At 46.1% G+C, this 19,472-nt stretch overlaps 2 protein-coding genes across 2 annotated transcripts; both read right to left on the bottom strand.

The window, feature by feature from the left end:
• Nucleotides 1-12,376: 12,376 nt before the first annotated feature.
• Nucleotides 12,377-15,743, bottom strand: LOC123158008 (nascent polypeptide-associated complex subunit alpha, muscle-specific form). The gene is made up of 5 exons (XM_044576161.1): nucleotides 15,135-15,743; nucleotides 14,928-15,023; nucleotides 14,778-14,826; nucleotides 14,532-14,655; nucleotides 12,377-12,675 (listed from the first exon to the last, which is right to left on the bottom strand). The coding sequence occupies exons 1-4, from the start codon at nucleotides 15,660-15,662 to the stop codon at nucleotides 14,561-14,563; spliced, it is 768 nt and encodes a 255-aa protein (XP_044432096.1). The 5' UTR covers nucleotides 15,663-15,743; the 3' UTR covers nucleotides 12,377-12,675; nucleotides 14,532-14,560.
• Nucleotides 15,744-18,235: 2,492 nt separating this feature from the next.
• LOC123161467 (uncharacterized) lies at nucleotides 18,236-19,308 on the bottom strand. Its single transcript, XM_044579301.1, has 2 exons — nucleotides 18,904-19,308; nucleotides 18,236-18,777 (listed from the first exon to the last, which is right to left on the bottom strand). The coding sequence occupies exons 1-2, from the start codon at nucleotides 19,249-19,251 to the stop codon at nucleotides 18,370-18,372; spliced, it is 756 nt and encodes a 251-aa protein (XP_044435236.1). The 5' UTR covers nucleotides 19,252-19,308; the 3' UTR covers nucleotides 18,236-18,369.
• Between the last annotated feature and the right edge of the window lie 164 nt (nucleotides 19,309-19,472).

Here is a 19,472-nt window from a genome sequence, read left to right as displayed (position 1 = left end):
TTCCGATCTTAGCGCCGAACAACGGCGCCTCCACGTTCAATACACGTGCAGCCCAGTGACATCTCCCACGCGTTGATCCAGCAAGGAGGAGGGAGAGGTTGAGGAAGATGACTCCAGCAGCCGCACGACAGCGTGGTGGTGGTGGAGCAGCGGTTCTCCGGCAGGGCTTCGCCAAGCTCTAACGGAGAAGGAGAGGTGTTGGAAAGGGGAAGGGTTGTGCCTTGGATGTGGTGCGGCTGCCCTCCCTCCTCCCCTCTATTTATAGGGTGAAGGGGGAAGGGGCCGGCCCCTCTAAATGAGATCTAGAGGGGGGCGACGGCCAAGGGGAGGGGGCTTGCCCCCCAAGCCAAAGGGGGGCACCCCCTTTAGGGTTTCCCCCAACCCTAGGCGCATGGGCCCTAGGGGGGATGGCGCCCCAGCCCACTTAGGGGCTGGTTCCCTTCCACATACAGCCCATAGGGCCCTCCGGGGCAGGTGGACCCTCCCGGTAGACCCCCGGAACCCCTTCGGTGGTCCCGGTACAATACTGGCAAACCCCCGAATACTTCCGATGACCGTATGATGACTTCCCATATATAAATCTTCACCTCCGGACCATTCCGGAACTCCTCGTGACGTCCGGGATCTCATCCAGGAATCCAAACAACATTCGGTAACGATGTACAAACCTTCCCTATAACCCTAGCATCATCGAACCTTAAGTGTGTAGACCCTACGGGTTTGGGAATCATGCAGACATGACCGAGACATCTCTCCGGCCAATAACCAACAGCGGCATCTGGATACCCATGTTGGCTCCCACATGTTCCACGATGATCTCATCGAATGAACCACGATGCCAAGGATTCAAACAATCCCATATATAATTCCCTTTGTCAATCGGTACGTTACTTGCCCGAGATTCGATCGTCGGTATCCCAATACCTCGTTCAATCTCGTTACCGGCAAGTCACTTTACTCATTCCGTAATGCATGATCCCGTGACCAACTACTTAGTCACATTGAGCTCATTGTGATGATGCATTACCGAGAGGGCTCAGAGATACCTCTCTGTCATACGGAGTGACAAATCCCAGTCTCGATTCGCGCCAACCCAACAGACACTTTTGGAGATGCCTGTACTGCACCTTTATAGCCACCCAGTTACGTTGTGACGTTTTGTACACCCAAAGAATTCCTACGGTACCCGGGAGTTGCACAATCTCATGGTCTAAGGAAATGATACTTGACATTAGAAAAGCTTTAGCAGACGAACTACACGATCTTGTGCTATGCTTAGGATTGGGTCTTGTCCATCACATCATTCTCCTAATGATGTGATCCCGTTATCAATGACATCCAATGTCCATGGTCAGGAAACCGTAAGCATCTATTGATCAACGAGCTAGTCAACTAGAGGCTCACTAGGGACATGTTGTGGTCTATGTATTCACACATGTATTACGATTTCCGGATAACACAATTATAGCATGAATAATAGACAATTATCATGAACAAGGAAATATAATAATAATCATTTTATTATTGCCTCTAGGGCATATTTCCAACACCACGTCCTACACACTTTCATCACTCTCACTTGTCAATGTATAATAAAGACCCATGTAAATATGCTTGTCACTAACGCTTAGGAAAGTAGCTAATGCCTAAACGCATAAGAAAAAAAACATGATGGAGTGGCACTAAATCTGACAATAGTAATTAGTTACCATCTCGTGTTGGAAATCACCCAACATAAGCACCATGAAATGTTCACGTTTATCCTTCGAAATTTTGTAGTTGTATTCATAGTGCAACGTGCATCTTCCACAATATGGAGATATCATCTTAGCATGTCCACCAACAGCAATAAAAAGTGGAATGTGAAGACATGAAGAGATTTCATATACGGCCTGATGGATCAAGAGAGGGACAGAGTCGACCCCTGTCATTCTATCACCGTGTCATGTGCAGTGTGACATCCACACCCCAATTCTTGCGTGAGCACCACAGCCGCCAACTGTCGCTCCCTATTATCGATTGCCAGAGGTGGCCCACCACCCTCATCGTCCTTCGTGACGCCGTTGCCCATCAGCAGCTCTGTCCTTTCTTCCTGGGCTCTGAACATCATTCTCAAGATTGTTGCAAAGGCTCCTATGATGGCTTCCTGATCTTCTCTCGCGGTAACTAGTTGTACATCTGTAACCCGGTTATCCACACGCATGTTATCCTGTTTACCACTAGTCCACCACCATGGAGACTGCACTATCGTATATATGGTGTCAGTGACAATATGTGAGGTGGTGGTGACATTAATGTGTTCGACATAGAGTCAGAGTCATTCCAACGGATGCGTGGTCCACCCCAGTCGTGCCTTGACGGGAAGTTGTTCAAAAAGGAGGGTACACTTGCTTTATTGGCTGGTTTGACTCCAAGTCCAACTTCTATCAATGTTTGGGCGATGCAGGATTACGAGGCTAAAATATGGGCCTTCAAGTACCGGATTGACCAGTCAATGGTGGAGGCATTAAAGAACACTTTATTCAACTTCCTCCAAAAATAAAAGGATAAGTTCGTTGCAGTCCAGCATGTAGCTTTTGAGCGACATGGCTCTGCTTAACTAGCAGTCGTTTACAACAAAAATCATGTGCTACCCTACGGTATTGTGAACAATGGAATGAGTTAGTATTGCATCTTGCTTACTCACCACACCCGCCAAGGAAGTATCATTCCAATTCTAGGCCATGACATGCAAAAAGAGCAGGGACATTCAGTTTTTGCTCGCGAGCTCATACGCGTCTTCATGAATAGTAAAATAAAAAATAGTAAACAAAATCTATAAAATCTGAATTTGTTTTATGAATGTACATTAAGCAATTCTGAACATCCGTGCAAATTTCCATGAAGAAACAACATGTCAATATGCTTCCATAGAAAAAAGTACATTGATGCTCCATGCATTGTTTTTTAATAAAAAATTCACGCATGTTGAGAATTCGTCAATGTTTGTTCAAAATAAATCAGTTTATTATTTCTTTCACTATTGTTTCCGATTTTGCCGTTCACAAGGGGTACATCTGAATGGTCGTGACTTCTGTTTTGCTTTTCCCATGGCATGCCTTTTGTTCGTAGCTCTTTTAACTATAACATATATTGATATTGAAGTGCACGAAACATTTCTTGCATTGTATAACATTTTTTGAAATGCACCATACTTTTTCGTGGAACGGGCAAATAGCTTGGAAATTTCACATAATTATTTTTGAATGGTACAAACATTTTCTAAAACTTGAGAAAACTTTTTTACACAACATGAAAGTTTTCGAAATGTGGGATGAACATTTTTTAAAAAAATAAAAAATATTTTTTTTCACAACAATGTATGTGGCTCCAGTTTAGCCATCACTCTATCTTCACTAGTCTATTTGGCTTCAGTACAGTGTATAATTCAATTTAGCTATCACTGTGTTTTCACTAGCGAACACCAAGTCTTGAGTTGGTTGCATCCACTCTCTCCACATCCTACACATGTTCATCACTTGCAGTTGTCAATGTATAATAAAGACCCATGTAAATGTGTCCTTAACGCTTAGCTAAGTAGCTAATGCCTAAATGCATAAGAAACAAAACATGACGGAGTGGCACTAATTCTAACAATAGGAATTAGTTACCATCTTGTTTTGGAAATCACCTAAATGTTTACTTTCATCCTCTGAATTTTTGTAACTGTATTCATCGCACAGTGTGCATCTTCCACAAGACGGAAACATCATCTTAGCCTGGCCACCTGCAGCAATAAAAAGTGGAATTTGAAGACATTAAGAGATTTCATATACGATCTGATGCATCAAGAGAGGGAGAGAGCAGAGCAACACACCAAACAATAAACGGAGGATTACTGGCCGAGATAACACTGAAATTGGAGGTGGGGAAGTCCAAGACAAAACTGTGGCCGAGATAACACTCAAAAACTAAGACTTTTAACTCTCTCGTCATTTGAAAATATACCCGTTTTAATAATTATATCTATAACCTCATTAAAGATAATGATTACTAAGCTCTTGATTCAAGCGGTTGTTAGACTAAGTCTTGTTGTGTCTTTCCAGCCGACCGAAGTCGACGGAGTACTATGATGCTGGGAAAGAGAGGTGCAACCCTGCCCGAGGTCCCCCTCGAGAAGTTCATTGAAAAAATACACATAGGTTGCCGCCGGAGGACATCGGCCGCTGCTGTGCCATCACCATGTCATGACGCGGTGTGACATCCACACCCAGATTCCTGTGTCAGCACCATGGCTACTGGCCGTTGCTCCGCATTGTCAATGGCCACAGGCGGCCGACCACCCTCGTCGTTGTTCATCATGTTGTTGCCCATCAGCAGCTCAGAACTTTCCTCCAGGGCTTCGAACACCATTCTCAAGATTGTCGCAAAGGCTCCTGTGATGGACTCCTTATATTCTCTTAGGGTAACAAGTTGTACATCTGTAACTCGGTTATCCGCACCCATGTTCTCTTGTTTACCACGAGTCTACCACCATGGGACTGCACTAGCGTATTTATGGTGCCATGCACATGATGGGAGGCGGTGCAGACATTATTTTATTCAACATAGAATCATGGTCATTCCGATGGATGTGTGGTCCACCCCATTCATGCCTAGGTGGGAAGCTGTTCGACAATGAGGGTACACTTGCTTTATTAGATGGCTTGACTCCCTGGCTAACTTTTATCAATATCTGGGTAATGCAGGATTACGAGGCTTAAATATGGGCCTTCAAGTGCCGGATTGACTTGTCAACGATGGAGGCATCAAAGACAACTTTATTCAATTTCCTTCAAAAACGAATGGAATAAGTCAGTATTGCATGTTGCTTATTCACCACACCCTCCAAGAGAGTATCATTCCTATTCTGGGCCATGAGATGCAAAAACACCAGGGACATTAAGTTTCTGCTCGCTAGCTCATACGCACCCTCATGAATAGTAAAATAAGAAAATAGTAAACAATATTTAAAAAATCTGAATTTTTCTCCATGCGTGCAAATTCCGAACATGCATGCAAATTTCCATGAAGAAAAAACATGTAAATATGCTTCCGTAGAAAAAACAAAACTGATGCTCCATGTGTTGTTTTTTCATGAAAATTTATGCGCATGTTGATAATTCGTCAATGTTTGTTCCAAAAACATTCAGGTTTTAAATCTTTTTAACTATTGTTTTCGATTTTACTATTCCCAAGGGTGCATATGAGCTCACGAGTAAACTCTATAGCCTTCATTCTCCACGGGACATATCTTAATGGTTATGAATTCTGTTTTGCTTTTCCCTTGACATGCCTTTTGTTCACAGCTCCTTTAACTGTAAGGTACATTCATTTTGACGTGGACGAAACAATTTTTACATTATATAACATTTTCCTAAATGCAACGTACATTTTCTTCAAACGAGTGCATAGCTTGGATGGGACTAACATTTTCTGAAACTTGAGGAAACTTTTTTACACAGCATGAACATTTGCTAAATTTGGGATGAACATTTTTAAAATATGAAATAAATTATGTTTTCACAATGTTGAAGATGCACACTGCACGGTGAAAACAACTACAAAAATTCAGATGATCAAATAAACATTTCTTGGTGCCTATGATGGGTGATTTCAAATAGGAGATGTTAAGTAATTCCTATTGTTAGATTTAGTGTCAGTCCGTCATGCTTTCTTTCTTATGCATTTAGGTATTAGCTGCTTTCCTAAGCGTTAGTGACAATTACATTTACTTGCGTCTTTATTATACATTGACAAGTGCAAGTGATGAACGTGTGTAGGACGTGAAGAGAGTGGATGCAACCAACTCAAGACTTGGTGTTCGCTAGTGAAAACAGAGTGATGGCTAAATCAAATTATACACTAAACTGAAGCCAATTACACTAGTGAAGATAAAGTGATGGCTAAACTGAAGCCACATACATTAGGATTTTACAACATCCCCATCACGAGAATATTTCTGGGTGATGCAACATTAGGAGGATAAAAATGGCTTTCAAGAACCGGATTGACCTTCAACGTTGGAGGCGTCAACACAACTGTAGTCAGCTTATTCCAAAAAGGAAAGAATAAGATCATTTGATTCAACTACGCAGCCATTGAACCACATGGCTATGCTAAACCAGCGTGAGTTGCTGGTCATTTTCAACAAAACACGCTGCTGACATATTGTCACCATTAGAAAGAGTGAGTATTGCATGCCGCTTACTCACCACCGCCTCCAAGAAAGCATCGTTCCAATTCTAGGTAAAAAACATGAGTAGACTCCATTGCCTCCACAGGCCATGTCTGGGTCATGACTTATGTTTTGCTTTCCCCTTGACATGTAATTTGTTCGTTGCTCGTCTTAAGGGTAATGTACATTGTATTTGAATGGTCTGGTGTTCGGAATTACTTGTGATCAAAATGGATGAAAATGGATGTATCTAAAACTAAAATACATCTAGATACATTCATTTCAATGACAACTATTTCCGGACGGAGAGAGTATTTTTTTAGACAAACATTTTTCAAATTGTATAACATTTTTTTTAAATACCACGTACATTTTCTTGAAACGTGTGTACATTTTTTAATGTCAGACTTTTTTTGATACAAATGTTTTTAAAAAAGATGAGCAAACCTTTTTTACACTACTTGAACATTTTTTAAATATGTGAGGAAACACTTTTAAAATCCAACTAAATTTTTTTCACAATATATATATGTAGTATTGTTCTAAATATAAAAAAAAGACACGCAGCTGGCCCAAAGCAAGTTAATTAAAGGCGACAGAACACGCTGACCGCGCACCGCCGGAGGGAAATACGGAAAATCCTAGACACTAACTACGTCAAAATGTCGACGCTGCGTTTTCAGAAAATGGTAGTGGTGGTGCAGGTGCTGTCTTGAGGAATGATAGAGGTGAGGCAAGAGAGTGCATATCAGGTGATACGGGAGCGAAAATGCTCCCATGATACGATGTGATCTTGGCCATGGGATTTTACATCCAACGGTGAGCCCAGGAGCCCCAGAACATTCTCAAAAGAGTCCTTTTAGAAGCCTAGAATCGCGTCCTGATCCGCATCCCCAGATGTTGACCGTTGGATGTGAGATCCAACGGACAAGATCACTTCGTATCATGGGAGCATTTTAGCTCCGGTATCACCAGATATTTTCCCGGTGAGGCAATTGCTGGTGCTTGTTGGCCTTTATATAATATGTTTAATGCAGCGATGGCAGAAGCAACAGCTCTTCAGAGAGGATTAGCTCTAATCGAGGGTCTTCAGTTGTGCCTGTTACTGTAGAATCAGATTCATTGGAACTCGTTGAATCTTTTAATGGTACAATCCAAGTTTGGTCTCCGTATGCAGCAGTACTAGCAGATTGCTTTCAAATTGCCTCCAGGATTGGATCAATATCGATGCATCATTGCAACCGGGAAGCAAATTATGTGGCGCACAATTTAGCAAGACATGCTTTTGTTACAGATTCTACTGTTTTTTGGGACGATGATCCCCCTGGTTTTATTATTTCAGATGTAGTGAATGATGTATCGTTATTTAATTCGCAATAAAGTGCGCCATGAAGGCTTTCCCCAAAAAAAAAAACTACTTCAGAATGTCGAGCGCTCGCACAGGCCCACTTCCCCATTGCGAGGCAGCCGGTTTTGGGAACGTTCTAGAAGGTTCCCTGAAACGGTTTTTTTATTTTTATACCAGTTTAATGGTTTTCTTTAGTTTTTTTTCTGATTCATTTCCTTTTTTCCATATTCTATTTCTTTTTATTCTTTCCTATCCTTTCTTCTATTTTCTTTTTTTGTTTTTTTATTTCTTTTTTCGTTTTTACTACTAGAGACGAGTTCGATGTCCGATCCTCCATGGGCATCCACCAAGCCGTCCTCATCCAGTAGCCACCGGCGGGATCCCTTAGCACACAACCTACCTCCTCGTCCCCATCTTCCCTCTCGTCGCCTCCTGAACAAGTCGTGGGTGAAGCCGCGCGACTACCAACGTTCGTCGGGAGCGGAGGCCGTGGTTACAGGAGCGTGCCATCCGGCTGGAGCGTGCGGTGGTTCTGCGGAGAGTGATGGAATACCTCGACTGTCAGGTGGCCATGGGCGGCGCTCCAGTGTCGACGCCCGTGGCGATCTTGGTCGTTCTTGGGGGCTGGGGGTTCGTGCTCCCGTCGGAGGCGTCGACGATGGTCTCAAGGGACAACGACATCGGGCCCGGCCTGGCCGGACGAGTCCAGGACGACGGCTCCGAGCGACTTCGACGATGGTCGTGTCGTCGTGACTAAGAAGGCAGCACAGCGGTGGCGGACGTTGCCTCCATGGCTTGTGTGGTGGGCGTGCTCTGGTGGGCAGTGGGCCATGGATATAGAGCCCGTCCAGATCCTCGTCGTTACGGAGCCGATCTACGCAAATTCGTGCCGATCCAACTGGCTGCGAATTGGGGAGAAGTGGGCAACATTGAAAACTGAGCTCCGGCTTTGGTCATGGCGGGCGATGACGGTGTCTATGTGTCATTACCTTGTTGAAGGCATCGTCAATGCAGTCATTATCTCCTAGCTCGGGTTGTTCTGACGGAAAACCATTGATCTAGGTCTTCAGATCGAACGATGGCGGTGTTAGCGTGTGCATATGATACACGTGTTGGGGCGGCTTCTCAACATGATTTTAAGCGAGTCAATTATAATGGTGGTGCTAGAACTTGGCGCAAATGATCAGTTTGGTGCTACAAGTTGTGGCATACATTAAAGTGGTGCAAAAACTTGGCTTCGAGGTGCAAATACAGTGCTTATCTCGCTTCTATACGGAATGAACGCTGACTAGGCGCGTGTGGCCCGCTGTCAGCCACCGGACCAGGAGAAGGGGTGTGTGACTTGTTTTTTCCAGAAATACCCTCGAAATATATTTTTTAGAAAAAAACTATTGACGTGGTATTTACTTTTTATACCTCTAAGACCAGTAGGACCCGCCTGTCGGGAGAGAGTGAAAATCAAACTAAAAGGGTGGCTGCAAAGAATCGAACCAACGATCAGCACCTAGCATGCAAAGCAGGCTAGCTAATGCACCAACCACGCTACCATGTTCACTTTGGATAAGGACGTTATATGTACTTAACCACTATGCATGTGGAACTTAAATGGGCTGTTGATACTGTGGCTCAATTTTCACCGGTTTGTTTTTTATTTATTTTTCTAAAACCTAAGTAATAAAATTACGTTTAAATATTTGTGTGTTATAAATATTAGACATACAAACAATGATTATTAAATAAAAAACTAAATATACAGCCGTGTACTATACAAAAAATATTTAGTTAATATGGAAAAATGTTTATTATCACACACTCACGGCTTATACTTAAATTATTAAAAATTAATATTAATATCAACATTTTAGTTTTTACATTATTAATATCTTTAATTATACAAACTTTGAACTATACAAACATGCAAATGATTGGAATGTTTGTATAACTAAAATAATTTTCTGAATTTTAATTTTAATAACATTTGTTATTATTTAAAATCATACTATCTTTTTGTAACTCACAAATATTATTTTAAACATATGATTTTTTCTATATAATACGTGAACAGTTTTTATAAACAAATTTTTCATCCGTATGTAAAATATTTATACACATAAATATTAAAACTTTACTTTTTTGTTCTGATATTATAATTTACATATATTTTTACAAATAAAATAGAAAATACGGAACTGGTGTAAAATGGGCCGCAGTATCAGCAGCCCGTTGAAATACATATAAGTTCATCCATTATTTACGTGGGAACGTGAATGTTGGAGTGGATTAGCCGGCTTGATTCTTACGTCTCTTTTGTGGGTTCGAGACCAAGGGTCTCCAGTTTTGTTTAATTTTCACTCTCACCTGACAGGTTGGACCCACTGATCATAGAGGTGAAAAAAGTGGCTCCTCTCCCACGCTAATAGGGTTTTTTTTGTGAAAAACATATATTTCGAGGGTGTTTCTGGAAAAAACAAGTCACACGCTCTCTTCTCCTGGTCTTGTGGTTGACAACGGGCCCCATGCGCCTGGTTACGCCGGTTCCGTATGCAAAATGAGATAAGCACTGTATTTGCACGTCAAAGCCAAGTTTTTGCACCACTTTAATGTATGCCACAACTTCTATCACCAAAGTGACCGTTTGCGCCAAGTTATAGCATCACCGGTGTAATTGACTCATTTTAAGCTGCTCGTCTCTGAAGGAGTTAGCCGTGGGTGGACTAAAGTTTGCTTGCCGCGTCTTTTCAGCTGACTGGACTCGACGGGCATGATGCCGGACAGGTAAAGGTGCCACCCTGCTCAAGGACCTGCCCGAGGACGGCGACGAGATCATTGACAAGATACTCCGTCAGGTTGCCATGCCGCCCAATGACGTTGGTCGCTGCCATGCTGTCACCATGTCATGGCACGGTGTGACATCCACACGCCTGCATTCGTGCTCGAGCACCGCCGTTGCCATCCGTCGCTCTCCATTGTCAACGGCCAAGGGCGGCCCGCCAGTCTCATCGTCGTCCATGACCCCGGTGCCCAAAGGCAGCTTTGATGGCTTTCTTATCGTCTCTCGGGGACACCAGTTCTACATCTGCAACCCAGTTACGTGCTCTCCTGCCGCAGCCTTAGAGGCAACACAACACCATCGCCGGTTTCAACCACCACCATTCAAGTCAAGTGGAGAGTATAAGATGCTTTGGGTCTCACACTCACTTGGCTTTTCTAAATCTAACTTATACATCCTAACAGTGGGATTCGACAAGCCAAGGCATGTCAGAGTTAGAACGCCACTGGTCTCATCGCCATTGGTGGAACAGAAGTTACTAAGCGAGCTGCACTTTTCATCCAACCATCCACCGCCGGTCCACCATCGTGGCAGCCTGCACAGGTGTGCTTATGGTGCCACCAATGTCGTGGGAGCCGGCAGAATCTTTATTGTGTTTGACACAGAAGCGGAGTCATTCCGATGGATGTGCGGTCCCACCCAGCGGTGCCATCATGGAAAGTTGTTCGACATGGAGGGGACGCTTGCTTTCTGGGGCGGCTCAACTCCCACGCTCACTTCCATTGATGTCTGGGCGATGCAGGATTACGAGGCTGAAATCTGGGCTTTCAAGTACCGGATTGACCTGTCAACGGTGAAGGCATCAAGACAACTTTATTCAGCTTCTTCCAAAAAGAAAAGGATAAGTGTGTTCAACAATATGGTTGTGCTAAACCAGCGTGAGCTGCTGATCATTTTCAACAAAAAGCATGTGCTACGCTGCGATATTGATGGCAAGTTCTTAGGTACTATGAACATTGAGAGTTAGTATTTGATGTCGCTTACTCACCACCGCCTCCAAGAGAGCATCGTTCCAATTCCAGGCCATGAGATGCAAGAAGATGAGGAGCCTCCATTCTCTACAGGGCATGTCTGAATGGTCATGACTCCTTTTTGGCTTTATACTTGGCATGCCTTTTGTCCTGAGCTATTTTTATCTGTACCGCCGGTCTAACACGTCGTTCTGGATGGTCACGGTAGCACCCATGCTGTCATAATTTGGTGCTTGTTATTGTTGTGATGTCGTGATCATCTTGGTAGTGTCCTGGACTACGTACCGGTATCTATCTATGGTATTAGAACCGACTATTTATAATTGTTCATCCCTGCCTCCCAAATTTACTTTAGCTTTGGCGTGGTTAAGATGCACAGATGGCACCGCTCAGATGAGCGATTTGCTCTTGGTCATGCTCTTTGAGCAAAGGCATTTTTTTCTTGTTAGAATGTTATTTTGCTCTTGGTCATGCTCAGGTGTGCTCTCCTGGATCAAAATAGATATGTTGGTTCTTTTTTTCATCTGTCTCTGGATAATAGGTACGCAACTTGATTAAATGCATTGTGTCAGTTTGACCACATTTCTCTTCAAACTGAGAAAAATCAGGGAATTCCAATGGTGATACGATTATGCCATCTTGATTGCTTGTATCCATTCATACTGGAGCTCCGCAAGTCTTGACGCAACATCATCAGCAGACCTGAAATATATAGGTCCAGTTTGCAGTCGATCTGAACAATAATTGTTCACCATTAGTAGCCAGCTCTGAAATATATTCGGTGTACCAGGATTGTATCATAGCCAGAAGGAACACATCACAGATGCCACAGAAACAACGATGATAAGTCATCAGCGGATTCTTGGAGCTGAGGATACACCCAGTTCCAAACGAATTCTTGCAAAAATGTCCAAAACATCTGAAAAAGTTATCTCAGTTCACAGCAACCAATTTCTGAGTGAAGAGCGCATGTAAACCAGCAAGAAAGAAACGAGGAAGAAAGAAAGATGCTAAGACACGACAGAACAAACTCAGCAAACTTCCGATATCCAACGGATTAATCGACCGGCTGACGACAATTCCTATAATACAAGGTATAAAGAATGTTCATAGCATGATCCAGTCCTAGGTACAAACAGAAGTTTTGACATAGCTTACGAGCCCCATATATTGGACTGAACGTAACGAGTTTTGACGTAGCTGACGAAGAGACTGTAGCAAGAAGTGTATGATAGTAAGTGTGACAGTTGTTATTGACAAATGTGCGAGTTTTCTGCTGCCATGAGTCCAGGAATTCAGCAGCCGGGTTGATCTGGAGAAGGGCATGTACCTGTTACAGAAAATATTCAGCTACGTAAAGGCTACCACAAGCAAGAGGGACAACTGTGTAAGGAAAGCCAAACAAGAAGATGGATATCGGCATATAGAAGTAAACATATATGGCACGTGATTTCTGTACATATGGTCCAGTTTTGATAAAATTAAAGGGGAACATGAGAAGCAAATGTTGCAGAAAGAATGCAAACAATACAAACACACTGGAATCAGAGAAAGATTTCCTAACTGAATGCGTGATGGAGATAGCTTACTTGTTTAGCAATAGTACTCGCATAACAGAATTTCTTGGAGTAGCAGAAATTATCATGTAATTACACCAAAGTAATTTAAGATAAAAAGAAGTACCATAAACAAGTACAGCTAGCACATGCAGAGGAACAGATTTTGGAAGTATAACCAACTCATACAAGTCCAATACATGCTCAAACGTGTGCATTTAGACCCCCAGTTTATGGACACTTGTTTGAAACCCATGCCATGATGCTTCTAATTCGAACTGAAACAAGTGTCTGGAATATCCAAGCCAGCATCTACGACATTATACAATGAACTGTTCTATACAAGAACACTAATCAACCAAGCAAGTAAAAGCTTCTGAAAGGCTCTACTAGTCTCTTATCCGTCCTTGATATCATGACTGCTACTAGAACTGCATATACAATGAACTGCAACCCTTGGTAGCCTGTAACCAACAATTACTATCCCTGGTAGATTATTATGACTGGCTCTAGTGATCTCTGCTCCGTCCTTGATGTTATGACTGATACTAGTTGCTGGAGAAAGAATGTAAAAACGCAAACACAATGGAATGAGAGGAAGATTTCCTATCTGTATGTGTGATGTAGATAGCTTATCTGTTCAGCCACATAACATAATTTCTTGGAATACAGCAATTATTATATGCAAGTAATTTAAGATGGAAAGGAGTACCATAAACAAGTACAGCTAGCACACGCAGAGGAGCAGAGTTTGGGAGTATGGCGAACTCATACAAGTCTAATACATACTAAAACCTGTGCATTTAGACCATGAATTTCTGGATATTAGTTTGAAACCCATGACCGATGCTTCTAATTCCAACTGAAATAAGTGTCTGGATATCTAAGCCAACATCTAAGACATAGTTGATGTTCACCTGGATTAGAAATACCCATTAAGTAATAATCAACCAAGCAAGTAAAAGCTTCTGAACATGACCAACCATAATTACTATTCCTGGTACATAGATACTACACCTCTGATTTTCATGAAATTTACTGAACATGGCCAACTCATATGTCAATTTTGAAACAGGAGAAGTGATTACCAACTCAGAGTCAGAGACGTATGCTAAGCTGGCACACGGATGGAAAGAAGTACCGTAAACAATTACAGCTAGCACACTCATGGAAACAGATTTTGGAAGTGTGACCAATTCATATATGTCTAATACATACTAAAACCTCTGCATTTAGAGCACAAATCTCTGGATCAGTTTGAAACCCACGATCGATACTTGTAATGCCAACTGAAATAAGTTCCTGGAATATCCAAGCCAACATTGTATAGAAAAATACCCATTATACACAGCCCAGAGTGTGTTCTACGCAAAAGTACTAATCAACCAAGCAAGTAAAACCTTCCGAAAGCATATGATCATCTAGGCTCTAGTGATCTCTTATACGTCCTTGATATTATGACTGCTACTAGAACTGCATATACAATGAACTACAACACTTTGGTAACCTGTAACCAACAATTAATATCCATGGTAGATGCTACACCTGTTTGTTTTCATGGACAAACACTCATACATTCACTGAACATGGCCAACTCATATGTCAATTTCGAAAGAGGAGGAGTGATTACCAACTGAGAGACGTAGCAGAAACTGTATGCTAAGCTGTTGTAGCTGGGATGTTGTAGCGACTGCGCAAGCCGTCGATTGCTCTGGCCACGGACTTTCCCATCTCAGGTAAGGTCACCTTGCACACTGACCATTGTGAACCAAGTCAGTACTACTAAACGATACACCACTGTCATAGTGGCTTGAATTGCAGACTGAGATGAAGTAAAATTCAGAAGATCGATGTCTCTGGCCAGTGGCTGCAGTACCACGAGACGAAGACGACTGCACATCTGTCATCACCTTCTTGTACGATGCCTGCAATGACATTAGGATTGCAATTTCAGGCTCCAAATCGACACCAAATTCAGATACACCGACGACCAGCACTGGATCGAATCAAACGAGAATTCAGATACCTTGATGTCGTCGGCTTGGTGGGAGTAGCTGTCGAGCATCTTCTTATGCTCCTTGTCCGCCTCCTCCGCCATCTGCACGCAGCTCTGCGTCTGCATCTGAAGTGAAGAGCACACACGGACATGTAAGGGGATCCATCTCAGGATCGATCGATCGACGCGCTAAGGATGGATGGCAAAGGGGATGGGATGAGAGAGGTCGGCAGTCACCTTGATGCGCTTGGAGATCCGGGAGTAGGAGGCCTCGAGGTCACGGGCGGAGTCGGCGTGGAGCGCGTCGAGGCGGCGGTTGAGCGAGCCGAGGCTGGAGGCGGCGAGGCCCCTCAGGTCGCCGACGGAGGCCGGCGTGGACGTGGCCGCCGCGGTGAGGGGGGATCTGGCCTTGGGCGTCACCAGCGAGGCGGGCGAGAGGAAGCCGCCGCGGCCGGCTGCGACGGGGGAGGGGGAGGGGGACCCGGCGCTGGCGTCGGACGGCGAGGAGGCGCCGGAGAGGGAGTCGGGGCTGGGCTTCCCCTTGGGCTTGGCCCTCGCCCTCGCGTTCGCCCTAGGTTTGGGCTTGGAGGCGGAGAGGAGGCCGCGGCCGAGCGCGACGGGAGAGGGAGCGGGAGACCCGTCGCTGGCGCCGGACGGCGAGGAGGAGGCGGCGGAGAGGGAGTCGGGGCTGGGCTTCGCCTTGGCCTTGGCCCTGGTCCTCGCCCTAGGCTTGGGCTTGGCGGCCGCCGCGGGCGCCTTCCTCATGGCTACCTTGCTCCGGGTCGCGTGGGTGGGGGAGGAAGAAGACTCTGCTCCGAGATTTTGAATTTTGAACGCTACTACCTCCGTCCGGGTTTTTAAGTCCCCCGACCGGAACGCACGGACCAAGGCAGGATCTGCTGCAGCAGCAGCAGATATTGTGGCAGAGCGACGGCCAACGAGCTTCGCGCAGTTATTACTGCATGCATGCAACGCTTCGCTTTTTCCTTGCACGCGTGCATGCAGTACTCTCGCTTGCATGATCCGGCGTGGGCGCCGTGACCCAATCAGCTTGCTCCCTCGCTAGCATCCATTGGACAATTCATCATGCCACGGATCGATCAACCATCCATTGGTCAATTCACGATGCCACGGATCGATCAAGCTCGGCCAGAGAAAAAATGGCGCCACGGCCATCGACACAGCTTCAAATTCTCCTTATAAGAACAACACATGATGCATGCTTAATCGTACTCATTCGTTCTCGTCCTTCTTCCAGAACTCCATGGCGTTTTTTGATCTAAACCTACCTCCAGTAGACTTAGAGGACGGCGGCGGCGAAGGGGAGGCGTTTGGACGTGGGCACGATGGGACTGCCGGCGGCGGAGTGGGCGCCGGAGGACCACAAGTTGGAGCTCGCGTCGTCGGCCTTCCTCCGCTAGGTCTAGCAGGACGCCGGCGAGGAGCTTTTGACCCGAGCCGCGGATCGCTCCCATCAAGCTCAAGCGGAGGACGCACTCATGGGCGGCTCGGTCTTGCCGGTCGTACACAAGCTGTTGGATGGCTCGGCGGGAGTGGCTTCACCGGGCATGAAGTTTTCGGCGCGCATGACGGAGGTGCTCTCGGCGCGCACGACGGCCGTGCGTTCTGGGCGCACGACGGGGGTGCTCTCGGCGCGCACGACGGCGGTGCGTTCAGGGCGCACGACGGTGATGCTCTCGGCGCGCACAACGGCGGTGCGTTCAGGGCGCACGACGGTGATGCTCTCGGCTCGCACGACGGCGGTGCATTCAGGGCGCACGACGGCGGTGCGTTCAGGGCGCACGACGGTGATGCTCTCGGCGTGCACGACGGCGGTGTGTTCAGGGCGCACGACGGCGGTGCGTTCAGGGCGCACGACGGTGATGCTCTCAGCGTGCACGACGGCGGTGTGTTCAGGGCGCACGACGGCGGTGCGTTCAGGGCGCACGACGGTGATGCTCTCGACGACGGTGATGGTCCGTTGAAACATGGGGTGACTAGAGAATTGTCAGCTCGAATGAAAGTGCCGGCAAGGGTTCTTCGGCGGGTATGGAATAATGGTAGGCGAGGTGGTGGTGTGAATGCGGTTATCAACAGGAAGCCGGGTAGAGTTGGTAGAAAGCGCATTACGCTAGACTCTGTTGCTCTAGCGGCCATCCCTCCGAGACACCGCACGACGATTCGAGATGTTGCCGGTGCAATGAACATGTCGAAGACCACCGTTCACAAGCTGTTGAAGGAGCATGAGTTACGCAAACACACCAATGAGCTTAAGCCTTTGCTAACGGAGGAAAACAAGAAAGCTCGTATCATGTATTGCATTTCAAACCTAGAACCTGCTAGTATGCCGGAGAACCCTATCTTCAAGGATTCATACAACGTCATCCACATTGATGAAAAATGGTTTTATCGCACAAGGAGAAGCCAAGGAATTTATTTGGGCATTAACGAGCCGAACCCCGTGAGGCACGCCAAAAACAAGGGACACATCGAGAAGATCATGTTTCTTGCCGCTGTTGCTAGGCCAAGATTCGATATGCAAGGCAATTGTACTTTTGATGGAAAAATTGGAATTTGGCCCTATGTTGAATGGAAGCCGGCGCAAAGGAGAAGCCCGAACAGGCCTAGGGGAACTATGGAGCTCAAGCCATGCACCACGGTCGGCATGGATAAGAGTCGGGAATATTTGATCAATAAGGTGTTGCCGGCAATCAAGGAGAAGTGGCCGCAAGAGGATCGATGGAAGCCAATCTTCATCCAACAGGACAACGCAAAGACACATGTTCGACCTGATGATCCGGCAGTTCTTGCAGCAGCTCATGAAGGTGGTTGGGACATTAGGGTCGTGATGCAGCCGCCTAATTCTCCGGATCCTAATGGGTTAGACCTTGGCATCTTCAACTCTCTTCAGTCCGTATTTGAAAAGAAGATGCCACAAAATCTTCATGAGATTCTCACGAAAGTGGATGAGACATGGGATGAGCATGATGCAAACAAGTCCAACCGTGTGTTCCTTACCCATCAGGCTGTCATGCGGGAAATACTAAGGCACAAGGGCTCCATAGACTATGATCTTCCTCACCTAAAAAAGAGGTCTTTTGAGAGGAGGGGGATCCGCACGCGTAGGCTACCATGCGAGCCCGAGGTTGTAGCTATGGCGCTTGAGTATGTCAATTCCGAGCAGATTTGAATGTATTGCAATGTGTAATGCAATCGTCTCTTTTGGTTTAATGTAACTCTATTTTATGGTATGGCATGCAAGAGTTTAAAACATGCAACTGCACGCAGATGTTCATTCTTACTTGCAACATCATTAAACTTAAAACACAGTTAAATTTAAATACTTCGGACGGCAAACCAAGCTTCCATCATTCATGCGAAAAGTCCAACATGCAGATGCATGCAAATATTCAGTCTTACATGCAAAATCATCAAACTTAAAACAGGTCAACTCTCATGCTACCATCCTGTTTCACATCTCTTCCTTTTGTTTTTTCTTTTCAATTGATTCCAGCCGCCTCTTCATATAGTTCATCATTGCATCAAGACCAGGGCGCGTGCACGAACCTAGCATTTCAGGTGTTATTATCACTTCTTCTTCATCCAAGGCCAACATCCATCTTGGCCGAGGAAAGCCATTGCCCACAGACCCTGTCGATCTTGGCCGAGCGAAGCGCTCCTTCATGGCACGGACACGCGCGACCCGGCCGACGAACTCCACGACCGCGTCAAGCAACGCAGCGAAGCCATCCTCCTCCTCCATGCCGTTCATACCCGCGACCCGGTCGACGAACGCCGCGACCGCGTCGACGAGCGCATCAACGTCGTTCATGAGAGCCTCCACCTTGTGCAGCAGCGCGCCAAGGTCCGGACCCATGCCCTGCGCGAAGCCATGTTGTAAGAACAAATCACGCCATGTTGGCCGGGGAAAAATACCATGGGCGTCCGAACTGCACCGGCTAGCATGCATCAACATGACAAGCATAAATAAACCATGAACACTTACCTGAGTACCCCGAGTCGCATCACCAACGACGAGCTCTGCGTGCGCTGGCACCTCCAAGCCGAGCTCCGCCTGGGTCTCCGCGTCAGGATCGACCTCGACGCCATGCTCGACGAGCGCCCCATCGTCGACGCCGAGCTCTGCGTGCCCACCAACGACGAGGTCGGGCGGCGGCGCATCCAAGCCCCGCCCCGCCTGGGTCTCCGCGTTAGGATCGACCTCGACGGCGTGCTGCGCCAGCGCCACGTCGTCCACGCCTACCTCCGCCGCAGTATGGACGACGTGATGCAGCGCATCCTCTCGCCGGCGGCGGCGAAGCCCCGTTTTCTCCGTCTTCGGTCGCGGCGGCATGCTCGCAAGCTGTCGCGTGGGTGGCCGCGGCGTGCTGGTCGCGCTCGCGTCTGTTCGTGCTTCTGCGGGGTGGAGTACTAGTATTGCGGGATGGAGTAGTATTAGTAATAGCCCATCTGCATGCAAGCTATACGCCAGCAGCTTTGAATTGATTGCGCTTTGGAAAGACGCAGCGCCTTCACTTTTTGCATGGCGCCCGAGGGAGCGGCCCTGTAAATGTG

Source organism: Triticum aestivum, chromosome 7B (assembly GCF_018294505.1).
Source record: "Triticum aestivum cultivar Chinese Spring chromosome 7B, IWGSC CS RefSeq v2.1, whole genome shotgun sequence".
Taxonomy (NCBI): domain Eukaryota; kingdom Viridiplantae; phylum Streptophyta; class Magnoliopsida; order Poales; family Poaceae; genus Triticum; species Triticum aestivum.
This window is presented reverse-complemented; position numbering and strand designations above follow the sequence as displayed.